The following is a 15,644-nucleotide window of genomic DNA, read 5'->3' as shown; positions in this document are numbered from 1 at the left end:
AACATTCTTGCTGGGATTTGTGGGAGATGATTTAACTTCAAGATATGATTGAGAGGTTTTCATTGCCTATCTTCCACCATTGCAATGCTGACTTTTATTACCAGACTCACGGAAACACTTTTTAACAGCACTTTTTCTCTCTTTCAGTTGCCTTTCTGCTTTACTTCCATTGCACTTTTATTGCCCCCATCTATCCAAGTTATGCCATCAGCAACTACAATAGTTCTTCTAGTAAAAAATCCCATATATTTCTAGCACATGGATTCAATATCTGTTTGCTTGTTATCATTGTCTGTAAATAGATTCATTTCATCAGGAACACTGAATTTCAGAGTTTCTCGGTAAACTTCTTTTTGTAAACAATTGCAGCTTGAAATAGGGCTTTAAGATAGCTGGAAGGGGAACAATATTGTGAGGGGTGTTTCTTCCTGCTTTGTTGCATCCTTTCTGTCACCTATTGCTGCTACCATTTTCAGAAGAAATGTAAAAAAAAAAAAAAATCACACAACACGGGCAGATAAAATTCAAATGGCCACTGCAACTTAACGTTTCTTTTTGTAAACTGCGTAAGGACAGAATCTTCTCAGAAATACAGCTCTAGTTGCAGAAACACCAAATACAAAGGGTACAGGATAAGGTTAACAAAAACTCATAGGCGAGCTCCTAACTACACTCAACAGCAAAGAGGACCAAGCCCCTTTTAAATAAGAATGGCTGAAATGGCACAATGCAATGCAACACCTGCCATGAATTTTGCCCAATCATTTATGAATAAAAAATAATTTCCTAAATTCTCCAAAAGAATAACTTTTACATACTGGCATACCAGTGACAACCTTGAATTTTCTGGATACTGAAACACCAGTTCTTTTTCTATGAGTTGAAATAATTTATGTAATATTAAATTGCAGCTGATTCATGCTGCTCTTGACATTATTCTGAAAAGAAAGGCACTCACAACAGCATTTATGTTTTGAAGGAAGAAATACAATAGTGCAGTCAAAAGACTTTTCACTGCTGGAGAATGACCACAGCACTCTGAACTCCACTGACACTGTGGTTTACAGTAAATTTGGATGTATCCAACCATGTGAGAGAAAATTAAGATATAGAAAAGCACATATGGAGACTTGAACACTGTAATCAGGATTTTATTTGAAAGACTCTCCTGGAGGTTTCAGATAGGAGGTTACAGCTGCAGGAAATTTAATGTCTTTTTTTGTGAAATGAGTCTAGATGACTGTTTGATTCAAATGACAAAAGATCATTCCACAAGCAAAGAATCATTCCTTAATTTTAAGATCGTAAGGATATAAAAGAAAAACAAGTTTTGAGATTTAACAATAAATATTCAGAAATCTAATCAGATAAAGAGCCAGCTAATCTCCACCCTTGTTATACTTAATTTTAATTATGTTATCTGCTTTCTATATGGATAATAAATACGAGGATTGAATGGTCGGTCAAACAGTTGAGTCATAATTTCTTGGAGGGTTCATGTGAGAAAATACTTTATGCATGCTCAATATGCATTATTAATCCCTCCCTGATGCACAAAATTTTTCAGGAAGAATCAATTTTCTCTTGAAGAGCTGCATTTCTTCTCAGAAGTGCAGGACTAGGAACATTACTGTAAGAAAATCTTTTTTTATTCATTTATCAGTCTGAAGAGACAAATGGAAGGCTTTTAAGCAAGCACCTTGTTAGAACCCAGAAACCTGGTTAGAATCCCAGAGATTTGTAATTTTAGACAAGCTGATTCAACACCTGTGATAGGACTCCTGCTCCTTCCAAGTTATGTTAATACAATGCTGTGATCCAGTGTTCTCACTATTTCAAATGCCTTTAGGAGGTTTAGAGGGCACAGTAAACCTGAGCATACCAAATCAAATCTGCATTTGTGCTAAACTGTGTAAATACATTTTTAATTGAAGAAGGCCTATAGTCTCAATCCATAAACTCCCATACCACTTGTCGTGTTCACTTGAGAGTATGGGTCCAGATTTACTAGCCAGCAGAAAGTGACAATCTGCCATTTCATTCTGGGAATTCAAGACTATTACAAACTTCTTTTCACTTTTATGCTGTCTTCAATCTCTTCCAATGTTAAAGAGGACAATCCCAATTCACCATTAATATAAGAGCAAAATATTTCTTCTTTGAAAACAGAACCATGATGTATAACATAACCTATTTACTTTATGTGAGAGGAAAATTAGCATTCTGGAAGAAAATGTTCAAGTTGGACTAAATAAACTCCTATGAATTTTCCAGTAGTAAAATGTAATAATTTCCTGTTTTTCATAATCAAGGTGAACTTAGAAATTACTACTTTAAATTATCAATCTGTCATAACATGCTCATTGACTGTTATTACACAGTCATTGACAGAAAAATATTGACGTGATGATGAACCTTTCAGAAATCTTCTGTGTATTAAATGTACTCAGATCCTTAGTCATGGAGGACATTAATCTAATGCCATTATTAAGCATACAAACAATCTAAACTCGTTATACTTATTTTACAGATGAAATTATTTAAATTATTCACTACTTACCCCTGTTCGTTGAACTTCCAAGAAAATCGCTCTCTGAAATGATTTCTCCCACACTGCCAATTCACTGCCAAGCTCTACATTGAAATAATGACTCTTGCCATGTCCAACCATAACACTGAAACAATACGGCCTCTGGTCTTCAAGATCGAAGTCCTGGTGAATACCTAAATACAAGTTTGCTTGTAGCCAGCAATCATCAACAAGCCAGAGCTGAAAGACATGTTTCAGTATGTGATACTTCATCTGGCAAAACCACAGTTGAAGCAACACTCTTCTGTAAGTGATGGGTACTTGGATAAACTATGGCATTACGTCAACAATTACCTTGAAGAAATGTTCTAGGAGTTAAACAATTTTATCAAAGACAGGTTCTCTCTTTGCTTTTTATTTGCTTTACCCCCTATCATGCAATCCAAGCTACTACTGCAGTTCCAAAATACTGTAAAAATCACCTAAGCAATACATATATAATCTAAAATGAGTTTGTACCAATATATTGTTTACAGTGAAAAAGAAGGAAATCCCTGAATGTTTCAATACATTGCAGGAGCTGTGTACCAGCTCTATGGAGACAATAATTACTCGATTCTACTTGGGTTCCAGTATGCTAAACCCCAAGGAATGCAGCAATTTATCAAGCACCCCAGGGCTAATTCTGGAAATAACAACATGAGCATGTCCTCTGACAGTTGTCAATGCTTTTCTGTAACTACAAGGACACGGAAGCAAGATCCTGCCATCACTTTCAAGATAAAGAAGAGAAACTTCACATTAAACTTTCATTATAAAAATTATCCCTGTAATAGAATGTAATTGTAAACAAATTAATACAAGAAACTTCCCTAATATTTCAAGACTTCATTGATTAACATAAATATAGAGGAAAAGAAAACTAAATTAAAAAGCTAATACTTACATATTAAGTACTTGCTTACTTTCCAAATGACGCATTTTTTTATATTTCTATTTATCAGATAGAACTTTTCCCTATTCCCCTTTATGATATAATGGGGCAGAAAAGACTGAAAACCCAAAATAATTAGCAGTGATTCATGGGGCATCTTGGGAGCAGCACATATTGCCACCAGGGTTCACAGTACTGTGTTGTCAAAATTGGCCCTGCAGATATCTGAGGAGAGAACCGACTTGATGAAGCTCTAAGTTATTTTACAACACTCCTTTGCACTGTTGAAAAGGACACTGAACAAAATTTCTGCCTGTATTCAGGTGTTCAGCAGCTATGGAGGGACAGGTATTACATCTGCTTCAAGACTCACTGCTGCATATTCTGGCTTGTAGACTACTATATTAGTATTTTTTAATCTGTATGTGAAAATACTAGGCAATAAAAGAAAATAAAATGTTTTTAAGACACATGTACAGGATTACAGTAAGAGTTTGAATTATGAGACAAGCTATAGGAATAAACACACATGATAAAAGCCATTACATTTCAAATCATCTTTTTGTTACCTCCAAATGACCACAAATATACAAGTGCATGTTATATATATGAATTTTAATTCACATATTTGTGTATTCATATGTATGTATACATACAAGCACATCTAAAATACATCAAACATTCTGTTTTAAAATTTAAGTTCCATATTGGATTCTCATTTTCCATGTTTAATCCTTGTGTCATCATAAACATAGATGAGAAACTTACAATTAGGTATGTAACAAGAGCACCTCTTAAGAAGAGCACCTCTCCTTATAATTCATCTTTCATGAGAAGGTACAATAACATACTCTACCACAGTTTTGCACTAGTTCTAACCAGCTTCTGAAAATCCCTAAGAACATCCTCCCCAAACAGCAGCTTTTACAACACAACTCGATTATAGGTAGGGCAGAAACATTAATCTCTCACAATTTTTCCCTATCTCTTTTTGACTTGTTCAGTTTGCCTCATTGTCATTTATACAAAAGAATTGACAGAGAAGAGGTTGAAGAGTTCAATTTGGGCTTTTTCACTTTTGCTAACATATTCATGAAGACTAGCAATTAAGCATTCATTTATTAAAATGTCAAGAACATTAAAGAGTTGAATCTTGGGTAGTTTATTTCCCCACTTCTTTTTCTTAATGAAAAAGTCCAGCAGAAGCTGCTTTAAGGACAGGATATCCTTGAAATTATCATAATATTGAAGGAAGAAAGGAGTTTCAGCAGTAATATTTAAAGGAGAAAAAAACAGAGACAAAACCCAAGCCACAGTAAAATCTTCTCAAAAGGCTTAATGTGTATATATTTCATTGGTGCCTGACTTATTTATAAGTAAAATTAGAAAAAATATTAAGGAGACTAAATAAATGATCTGTCTGCTTTTTGGTGGTGTCTCTGTGATGGGCAGGACCCGAATTTGCCCATATGTTCCCAGCTGGAGACATGGTCACACCAAAATAATGCCATGCCAACAAGAATATGGCTCTGTTCCTGTGCCTTGCATTCTGGAGCTGAGCTCTGGTCCTGAACTCCTGTTTTCCTTGGATGGCCGTGCCAAAATGTTTCCTTCCCATGTCCTGAATAACTGTTCCATCGGAAAAAACCCCAACAAATAAAAACCTCAACAAAAAACCCTACACACTGAAAACCAAACCAAACCAAACCAAAAAAACCCCAACCGATGCCAAACAAAAAGCCTTAAGCAGTTCTGCTTCAGTGCAGGATCTGTTACAGGTAACAGAGTCACAACCTGCCTTTTCCACAACATCATTGCATGGTTAAAGGAGAAACAACAGAGGACAGGACAGCAGCTGGTGAGAACTAAAGATGACTTTTAATTTTTCACTGAAACAGTATTTTATCTGAAAAGATGGATTTTTTTTTTTCTGAAAATGTTAATTTTTACTCTCCTAGACAAATAGGCTCTCATCTAGTAGCCTTATCTCACCTGCAAAGTTGTTGGGTTTTTTTTGTTGTTGTAGAACAAAATTAATCTAATGCAATTTATTAGAAAATATATTCTTTAAGTCAATTATTTACACAAAGTGCTAAGATTTTGCCCCAAATTTGATTGGGCCAAGCTAGACAGAAAACATGACTGTGTCTAGTTGGGGGAAGAAAATGAATTCTGCGGGACACAAACCCAACATGTTGCCCTTTGTAAATAAAAACTCACTATAATACTTGATAGAATAATCAATACATATGATACAAAAAGGACAAATTTTTTTTCTTTTTAATTACTAAAATTAAATACAAGTATCTTTATATGAATCAGGAATTACACCAAGAGCATTTTTCTTCATGTTGGCTCAAAAATCTGACCCACTAAGAAAAAAAACAGTATCATTATGTTCAGCAGTGTGTCTCACTGACACTTCACACACCCAGCTCTAATATTGAAACCTTCCTTCAATATGAAAGCACTTTAGTGACTTTCTCACTTGGCACTTAGCCCGTTTTCCATATTCTCTTACACTTGCATAGCTAATGCACTAGTGATTGCAAATAGTTTATTAACAACAGATGAAATATTTGAATGCTAGCTATTCCTAGTTAAGATTAACTTGAGTTTATCATGAACTGGAAAAGGTAAACATTCTTTACTAAATAATATCATTGGAACCGCTGGGAAACCTACCTTGTGAATTTTAAATAGAACCTCACAGAGGTTATAGATTTTTTCAGCTCGTACCCAGTCTAGTGTGCTTACCTATAATATAAAAAAAAATATTATAAACACATTATTCAAAAATCATGTTCAGATGAAAAAAAACTGAAAAGGCTTCACCCATCATTATTCTGCTGGATGCTTTAAATACAGGTACAGCACTTCATTTAATACCCAGCATTTAGAAAAGACTGTCAAATAGCATTAAATTTTTACAGGAAACAGGAATTAAAAAGGTGTTAAATAATTTCACTGTTTTTTTTTTTTTTTCCCAGTATTATGGAAACCTCTTTGTAATCTCTGTGGTTAGTTACACAAGCATATTTATTTCTCAAGATGCTAACACAGAGAACACAGTCTCAAACACAGAGCCATTCAGCTTCATGTCTCAATCTTAAAAAAATCTTACAATCAACAGATCAAGATGTATTCCTAAATTCAGTTTTGAGTTTACATGCATTAGGGTGTGAATAATTCAATATTTATTCTAAAAACTGTAAAGGACTATGTGACTGCAATATTTGAAATTAAGAATAATATCATCTGTAGTCTCAATAATATGAAAATACCTATTTTTTGTTTCCCTTTGATTTCATTGATCAATCCTGTTGACATGACAGGCTGTTAAAATTTGACAGCAAGAATGATGTTCAAAGTTTTTACCAAATTCTTCTTCATGGTATAATGTGATAATCTGTTTACTTTTAAAAACAATACCTAGCCTATGTAGTTCAAGAAAGAATAAAACAAGATATACACAAGAAAAATTCAAAGGGAATATATATTATTTTTGCTTATATATTTTAGAGCAAAATCCTAGCTCTTGGGGAATGCACAGGAATGGCTGCATAGATACATGAAGGATTTGACTAAGTTGTAAATCTGAGGCTTTTGGCATATGGAAACAAGTGTTTCGGTAACTCTAATAGTAACTTGGATAATTTAAAATTCTAGGGCTGATTCAGCTTTGTCCTATTCCCAACCCCCACCCAAAAGGAAAAAAGCAGAAAAAAAAATTAAAACTATTTATGTAAAGAAAAATTTACTTGTCAAAAATCTGGTTTATGTGGATGAAACTTAACTAGAAAAAACTACGAAATTCAATAATAGACTCTTTTTCTGTGTTCACAGTAGCACAAAATTTGCCTTTAAAAACCCCAGTATTTCTCCTGATCATTTGCAAGGAGATATCAACATGTTTTGGTTGTTTTTAAATTTATTTTAAAGTTTAATTTTTAAGTCTCTTTAAATTCTAAGCTGTTAAACAGAATTGTAACAACATGAGGAGAATCCAAACCACTACACCTACAGGCCTCTGATGGGTCTTCCATTGGTTATTAAATGTTACTTCAGTCCTTTGGAGGAGTAATGTGAACTTGGTGTTAGTTTCTTCCTAATCTTAACAATCTGAATTAATTCTTAATAATCTAGCCTTCTCTCAGTTTCTCTTAGGTTTAGATTAGTTTTTTGAGATGATTAAACTTAGATATTATGAATCACCTACTGAAACAGGACTGAAGAACTCTAAAAGAGGAAGTTCTAGCACCACATCTTTTCAGGATATAGAGGGACTCATGTTCTAAGATTCTTCATTTCACAGTTTTTATATCTTACCAAATGGCAAACATCACTTTAATAAAATACATCAACTAGAATATGTAAAAACATGTTACACACTTTGTTTTATTATGAGCAATGTCTCACAAATTAAAGCTCAAAACATTATATACTGATAATTTTAAAATTACATGATAAAAGTATATAGTACTACTTAAACTTTTTCAAATTGAAATCCAATGTTAGCTGGTTTAGAAAATAAATTTAAAGAAATTTTAGGTTTTAACTTGTCCTCCCATCACTTCATAAAAGGTAGCAATTTTTAAAGATATATATTTCTATTTTTAGGTTTCCATTTCTATTTTTCTTCTTGTAAGGTCCATTCAGTATTTTATTTGAGTTTTGCCTTTTAATTATTGTACAAATAAGAAATAATGTAAGTTTTGAAACAACTGAAACAGAGGACTTATAAAGCTAATTCATAAAGAAATATATCTTTAAACATGCTCACATAGAGTAAGTACTGCAGGTCTTGGCTTAATCTTATTTCCAGGGAAATATTTTGTACTTTGGTGGCTCTTTTGAAAATAAAGTAATTAAATAATACTTTTGTCCCATTACTGTTGATCTTCCAAAGGTATATTCATGCTTTTTGCAAAATAAGGTTTAGAGTAGAATGGGGGCTAGTTCATTATTTTGTCTTGAATATCTCAAAGGGAAAGGATCTTTTCCACCTAAGTTAACAGCAAGGCAATCCTTTCTTGCTCTAAGTGGCTAGACATAGAAGCATAAGCACTGATTCATCTGCTGTTTATGAAACTGACTTTAGTGACATGGGCTATGACTTGAAAGCTGTTGAGATATGAAAGGACTTTCATTTGCTCATATCATTTGTTTTGATTCTTGAAGATTAATTTTAACTGTTGGAGTTCTTTGCACTGTTAGTGATGGACAATGGTGACACTGCTGTGCCATTAAATTCACTCTGAATACTTCAGACTTCTTCCCATTATCCCATGCATCTCTTTTATCCTTTGATGCTGTGTAACCTCATAGGACTGTTTCAGCAGACAGGTAGTGATGGTGACAACTGCTGGCACATATATAAGCCAAGGCTTTATTTTACTGTGTATATCAGAGAAAGGCTACCATACTTACAGAGTGAAACAGTGTGAATACCACTGTGTACAAGGTGCTCAGAACACAAATGACATGTTGAGAGGAATTTTAAGGAGGCAAAAGAAACATATTACAAAGGAATACTGAAATCTAAATAGACAGCTGACATTATTTATAGTTTTATCAGAACTACCATAGTATGTCTAAGCTTAAAATGTTATTGTTATAGATTGCTTTACTTTTAAAAAAACTGCAAATAATCATATACTCCTAGTCAAGGAGGAAAGCTGTAAATAATCAGAAAAGTTCACAAAAATTGCAATATCCTTCATTTGATTTAAAGAATGTTCCAGTTTATTGCAGGTTATCCATCATCACACATTTAATAACTGAGTAATAACTAACTAAGATAAATGAGATACTCAAGTATATTTCTTAGGCAATAAAATAGTTTTTCTCATTATTTCCCCTTGGAATTGTTCCTGCAGGTATTCTATACATTTCAATTTCTTGGGACTATTTTAGCATGACAGTATTATTATTTTTTAGGAAGCATTTGACAAAATGTTTCAAACAGATATATTTAGAATAGATGACTTAACGAGGCATACTTGCATTCATTGAATTTAGTTCTGACAGTGTCAGAAACAGTGGCAAAATACATGAGAGTTTCAATTAGCATTCAGTAAGCTCCTACTTACAAATTATCGTGTTTGTCTAGTATATGAATTTATGACCAACAGAAGCTGAATGTTACTTTTATCATTGGCAGACCAACTCCTTAGCTAACCTAATGCAGTATGTATTGAATACTTGGTTCTGTAGACATTTAGCTATATTAATCCTTTAAGGAACATTGTAAAAATAAGACATTCGTAAACTCACAGATAACACTGAGCTGATCAAAGATAATAAAGCCAAACAGAGTTACAAAAAATAGGAACCTTCAATTACAGTTTTAAGTCTCTAATGAGAGACTGAAATAGGTATGTAGAGTTGCAAAATTCCTAACTGTTGAAGAAGTACTTTTTACTTTAGCATGAGTTTCTGCAATTTCCTCATGGTTTAAAAACAGGCATTACAGTGGAATTCTCAAAATAAACAAACTAGTAAAATCTAGCTTTACACAGACCGGGTGATCTCAGCATAAGATCAAACTCATATTCCAACTATACTTACCTTTAAATGTGTGTTTTAATCATTGGCTTTTCTTTAAAAAGTTAAGATTTAAAATACAGAGAAAATAATAAAGTTAAACTCATCCTGACACATACAGTGCAGTGAACAATTGACTCAGAAAGTTACTCCCTAGAAGAGAATTCTGCAAGTATAAAATAGGCATAAAAGACTTTCACGCCTGCTCTGAGATCACCACTAAATAAAGAAATACGGGGTGCATGTAAAAGAGAATCATACTTCAAAACTCACTAAAATCAAATTAACATAACATAGGTCTTTGACTTTCTCTGAACACAGAATCTGATTCTAGAAGTCTCCAGAGCCCCCCAAAATATTAAAAACATTTGAATAAGTAATGGAAAAAAATCAAAGTGTCTATAATATTTATTACTGGAATACAGCAAATGCTGCATTATCTGAGAATTAAGCAGAAGCATCCAATCTGCCTAGAAATGCTAAAAAGGTCTAAGGAGAAGATGAAATACTTCTAGGTAAAGTGTAATTAATTTCACTGGTCTCTTCTCTCCTCAGTGGAAAAAAAATTAACCAAGAATAATTTAAAAAAATATTGTAAGATATTAAAAAGGAAAACAAGAATCAAGACCTGTTCCTGAGGTAACTATGATACGGCATTATAAGAAGCCTAAAGATGCCCCAAACAACTCAAACTGGATGGTACAAAACACACACTAAAACACAGATCCTAGCAAATCCTATAGCAACATAAATACAGACTTGTGTGTAGAATTAGAAAGTTCACCAAAAGTGATCAGGGTTGAGTCTGTGCGCTCCAACTTATTGCCACCTCTCTCCTAATATTTAACATTGACATCCTGTGTAATGTAAATTACCAACGGATGTATTTAGAACTTACATGGCAGCATTAAAAACACTGCATGTTTTAATTGCATTGCACAAGCTTCTTTATACTGTCTGTCAAAGGTGGAACTATTTATGTTACTTTCACAATATTCTTGTATTTATTCTTTTCTTAAAATTATAAACAGCACATGCAGTGATTGTCTAGCTGCCTTCATGTTAAATCACTTCAGTGCTATTTATTTAATCACAATGAAAAAGATAGTTTTGCAATTAAGGGTTACACAGCAGATCTAAAGATATGGCTATGTGAAGACTTTAATGTAAAAACTGCAATGAATCATAGGGAAAATATAAAAAAATTAAACAGTACAAATGTCCCCTACATCTAGCCCATATTCCATTAAAAAAAAACCATTAAATTATTTCCTGGAAATTTTCAAAGACATAAAAAATAGTTCAATTTTGAATGACAATTTAGAATAATTTTTCCTCAATTTCTCCTAGGATATGAATTTAGAACTTTTCCAATATCTGAAAATTGACAGGAATTTTATAGATGCTTTTAGAATGTAATAAAGTACTGTTTGTATATTAAAATTGACACAAGATTAATTTCTACTGGTTCAATGATGTTTTTGAGATATGCACTTTTCAGAAATGGGTCACACTTTTAATACAGCAGTCTGTAAATGAAATCTGTAAATTTCTTAAATACAATTAAATAAGCCACTTCAGGGATGCAGAAAAACCATTCTCTGTTAATCACACCATTCTTGCTATCTACTTCTATGGTGAAACTTCTACATTTCTGGAATCACCATTCTGGAATCATCTGAGATATTGCAGAAATAGTATATAAATAGAATATTACTTGTCATAGTGATTTCTTTCATAGTATAGTATAATTGCCATTTTTTCCACAATTTTCTTTATTTTTGTTCATAGATAACTATGTTTTCCATTCTTAGGAAGGTTACCAGCTGTATTTACATTCATGTCATCTTTTACACACAATGAAATAGAAAAGGAGTGGAAATTGTACCAGATCCTTTTACAAGCAGTTGTAAAGTTATGGCTGAAGGTAAGCGTAGAACTTATAGGTCATCTGCTTTGTGCACACTATATTGATATACTGATATGCTGTGTTGATTCAGAATACAAATAGCAATAGCAACATCTTTTAAATAAAATGTTTAAACTTGTCTCTTGTAAAGATCATGCAAGTTGAAACATCTATATTTTTGTGATTTAATATTTTTTTTTCTCCCGCTTAAGACAGTAAAAAACCAAAACCTCAGTAGGAGCAACAGTAAGAGCAGTACCATCAAGTATCTCTAAAAAGAGTGAAGGAGCTCTATGCTCAGTTTCGTGTGGGGACCTGTGTTTCCAGCTACAGAGCTGGGACATGACACAGAAACAGTGTTGTGGGAGCTCTCCAGGGTTTGGCAGGGCAGGGTCCTATCTCATGGCCCTGCAGGGGGCTGACTCTGTCACACAGCCAAACACCCACACAGCCCCTCACTACCTCCCCATGCCCCTGCCATGGGATAAGAGAGACAATAGGAAGAGAAAAATTAAGAAAATGCATGGGCCAAGAAGAAGACAGTTTAGTAAGTGATGGAAAGGGGAAGAATTCAATTAATGCAAAGGTGATTTCATGCTGCTCACCCCAAGCAGTCCAATGCCCAGCCAGTCTCCAAGCAATGGCTACTTTTGAGGACCAAATCCCCATTTTTTATTGCTGAGCGAGATGTTTCATGGTACGTGAAATCCCTTTTGGTCCATCTAAATCAACTGTTCTGGCTGTGTCCCCTGTAGCCTGTCCCAGCCCCAGGCTGTTTGCAGGGTGAGCAGTGAGAGCACAAAGGCTGCACCAGCCCTGCTCAGCATCAGCCCAAACACAGCTGTGTTCGCACTGCTTTAGCCCCAAGTAAGAAACCACTGCCACTGATCTGCAAGGGAGTAGTGACCTCCACCGCAGCCAGGCCCAGTACATGCCCCAGCCAGCAGCAGGGCAGCCATGAGACTGGGGAAGCCTCAGCTCCAGGCACCAGGCATGTCCCTGAGAGCAGGGACAGGCTGAGGCTGGGCCAGCTCATGGGCCCCAGGGTGGCCCTGGCTCACTGGAGCCATGGCTGGGCAGGCCAGGGCTGTCGAGCTGGAGACTGGCCCCGCTGCACTGCAGGGCAGCAATGGGACCGGGAAGCGAGCCCCAGGGAAGGGGGTCAACAACAGCCAGGCCTAGAGGTGCCCTCAGGAGACTGATAATCAGCTTCAAAGTGTGGCTTTAGATCCAGGTTTGAAGTCTCCAGATGGGTGATTGCTGGAAACTGCTAATTTGGTGTTTAGTTTTTGGGTTTTTTTTCCCCTATTGAAAGATGTCTGTGGAATGATTAAAGAGCAAGAAAACTGGTCAACAGGTTTTATGATTTATAGACTCTGTCACATTTACTGGTGCATCATAGTATTGAGATGACACAACACGTTGACCAAAGGGATCCCCTTTGTTCATTTTTTTGAAACCCAAGGTTCCTACAAAAAAATTTGTAGGAGCATAATAGATTCTGTCAAGTAACTTATACTGCCAGTCATCCCCACTTGTCTGCTCTTAGTAGAGTGCTGAACATGGTAAATAGTTTATCCCAAATTAGTATCATATGAATGTATCATTTTAATAATATCAAAAATGTGTCTTAGAAGCAGGTCTGAAAACAATAATTAAAATTTGATGAAAATAATTCATGTGGTGTGTTATTTATTTGTTTAATATTTCTGCCTAGTTTTTACATTTTAATTGGATTGTAGTAATTTAATAAAATTTAAATCCTTTCCTTAACATATTAAACCCCCAATTTTTAATGGGGGAAAACCCTTGCTTTTCCCAGATGTGTTGTCTCATTTTAAAAAGAATACTATTGGCCGTTTTAGAATGTTTGAAGTTAATTGGAATCATTGGATTAATAATTTCAATCAAGAGAGGCAGAAATTTTACTTATTGCACTTCATTGAGGTTCACAAATAACTTTTTAAAAGTATGTACTTCCCAAAGGTACTGCAGAGAGTACACATATAAAGAATCAGATTTTCTTTGGATTAGCAGACAAAATTAGGAGACTGAGCATCTTCTGAGCAAAACTGCAAGCAAATTGTATAATCGAAATTGCATTCTAAGTCCACATTTTATTCTTTTATGATTTGTTTAAGGCAAAGGTTCTCTGGAGAAAAAAAAGAAAGGATTAAATATTTCCATGTGGTAAGTATGGGTCATTTTTTAAAACAGTTTAGAATTCTGTAGCTCATTTCCATTTATTCCTTTAAAATCAATTTTTAGAAAAATATTAGATAAGTCACCTGTTGTGAAACAGAATTCTTGTTATGAGCTATATAGATTATCAAAGCAAGATTTGTTCTAACTGTACACGTAGCACTGGATTCTCTGTAACACCTTGATCCCTCGCTTGCGTGAAAAATCCACACGTATCATCCAATAGTATGGATGGTTTATTTCATGATGCATCTTGTCTTTCAGAAAGCAGAGTAACTACTAACTCATTACATCCACAAAATACCTTAGAATAAATAAGGTATTTATAATAAGAAATATTAGGCCTAACAAACCAAAATAAAACCTGACCTTGACAACTTCAAAAAACAAAACACATCCCATAAGGAATTCTTTATACTATCCAGATACAGCAAGCTTTTCAGAGGACCTTGAAAGAGGCTAGATATCTACAGTTTATTGAAATTCAGTGGCATCTGTGGCTTTAACTTATGTTGAAATCTCAGCTGACCACTTCACTTGATAAAGGAAAAGAAACCTGGACATAACAAACAGGTTTTCATTTACAATGAAACTGCCACAAAAATATTAGGGTTTTTTTACCGGTGGAGTGCTGAAAATGTAGAAGGATGAACCCTTCAGGGCCAGAAACTTGAATTTGTAGAGCTGAGATGAATCAGCTCCTTCAAGTCTCTCATTTACCCATCCCATATGTATGACCTGTAAAAGAAAATAATTGAAAATTAAAGGCCTATTTTTAAGTGGATCATAAGAGTGGTTTTAGCAGAATAGGATGCATCATCTACTTCACATTTGGCTTCGGACCATTTCCATATTCTGGAAGTGTACAGTATCGTGCCAGTGTGTCAGAAGTCCTTGAAGAGACTTAAACTTGTAGGGCAGGTAGTCTGAATCTTATCTGAAATAATCCCTGTTTTAAAAGCCACCTATGCAGGTCAAAGCAAACTCTCACTTGAGCCAGCAGAAAACCTACATGTACCAAAGTAGTTCAGCAGTTTATAAAAACCGTAATACATTATCTATAGCAGTGTCAAAACCTGGACATACTGACACTTCTATTACAGGTACCTCTAAGGAAGTACCTCTAAACAAATCACTAGATTTATCTGAAATCAGACAGCTTTCTCCAGGCTCATGCTTGCAACTGTTAACAAAGTCTTTGTCACAATTGTTGTGTTTCAGAGTTTATACACTTTTTTCATATACACTTTATCTCATTTATGTTTTCAAATAATTAGATATCAAATTCAGTGATTACACAACTTTAGCAGTGTTACAATGAATGCCTTTATTTTTCAGATAAATTATTGTTAAGAAAAAATGAAATGAAGAAGTAAAACTGCATGCTTCATTTTTGAGGTAAATGCAAATTTATAAAGGAATTCCATAAATAATAATGCCATAGTGTGGTAGCAGAATATCATGAATGTAGCTACTGAAAAATAACAAAGCAGAAAACATTCCAGGCTCCATTTTGCATACAT

At 34.4% G+C, this 15,644-nt stretch overlaps 1 protein-coding gene across 1 annotated transcript in view; it reads right to left on the bottom strand.

The window, feature by feature from the left end:
- SNTG2 (syntrophin gamma 2) overlaps positions 1 to 15,644 on the bottom strand; it is a 234,599-nt gene that overhangs the window by 23,471 nt on the left and 195,484 nt on the right. Inside the window, exons 12-14 of the mRNA XM_069008627.1 lie at positions 14,743 to 14,859; positions 6,150 to 6,221; positions 2,561 to 2,770 (exon numbers count right to left, since the gene is read on the bottom strand). Of these exons, the coding sequence (XP_068864728.1) occupies positions 2,561 to 2,770; positions 6,150 to 6,221; positions 14,743 to 14,859 (399 nt within the window). The remainder of the gene's footprint in view (positions 1 to 2,560; positions 2,771 to 6,149; positions 6,222 to 14,742; positions 14,860 to 15,644) is intronic.

The sequence above is a fragment of the Aphelocoma coerulescens genome, chromosome 3 (genome assembly GCF_041296385.1).
Source record: "Aphelocoma coerulescens isolate FSJ_1873_10779 chromosome 3, UR_Acoe_1.0, whole genome shotgun sequence".
In the NCBI taxonomy this organism is placed as follows: Eukaryota; Metazoa; Chordata; class Aves; order Passeriformes; family Corvidae; genus Aphelocoma; species Aphelocoma coerulescens.
The sequence above is the reverse complement of the archived record's forward strand: the minus strand, read 5'-3'. Positions and strand labels throughout refer to the sequence as shown.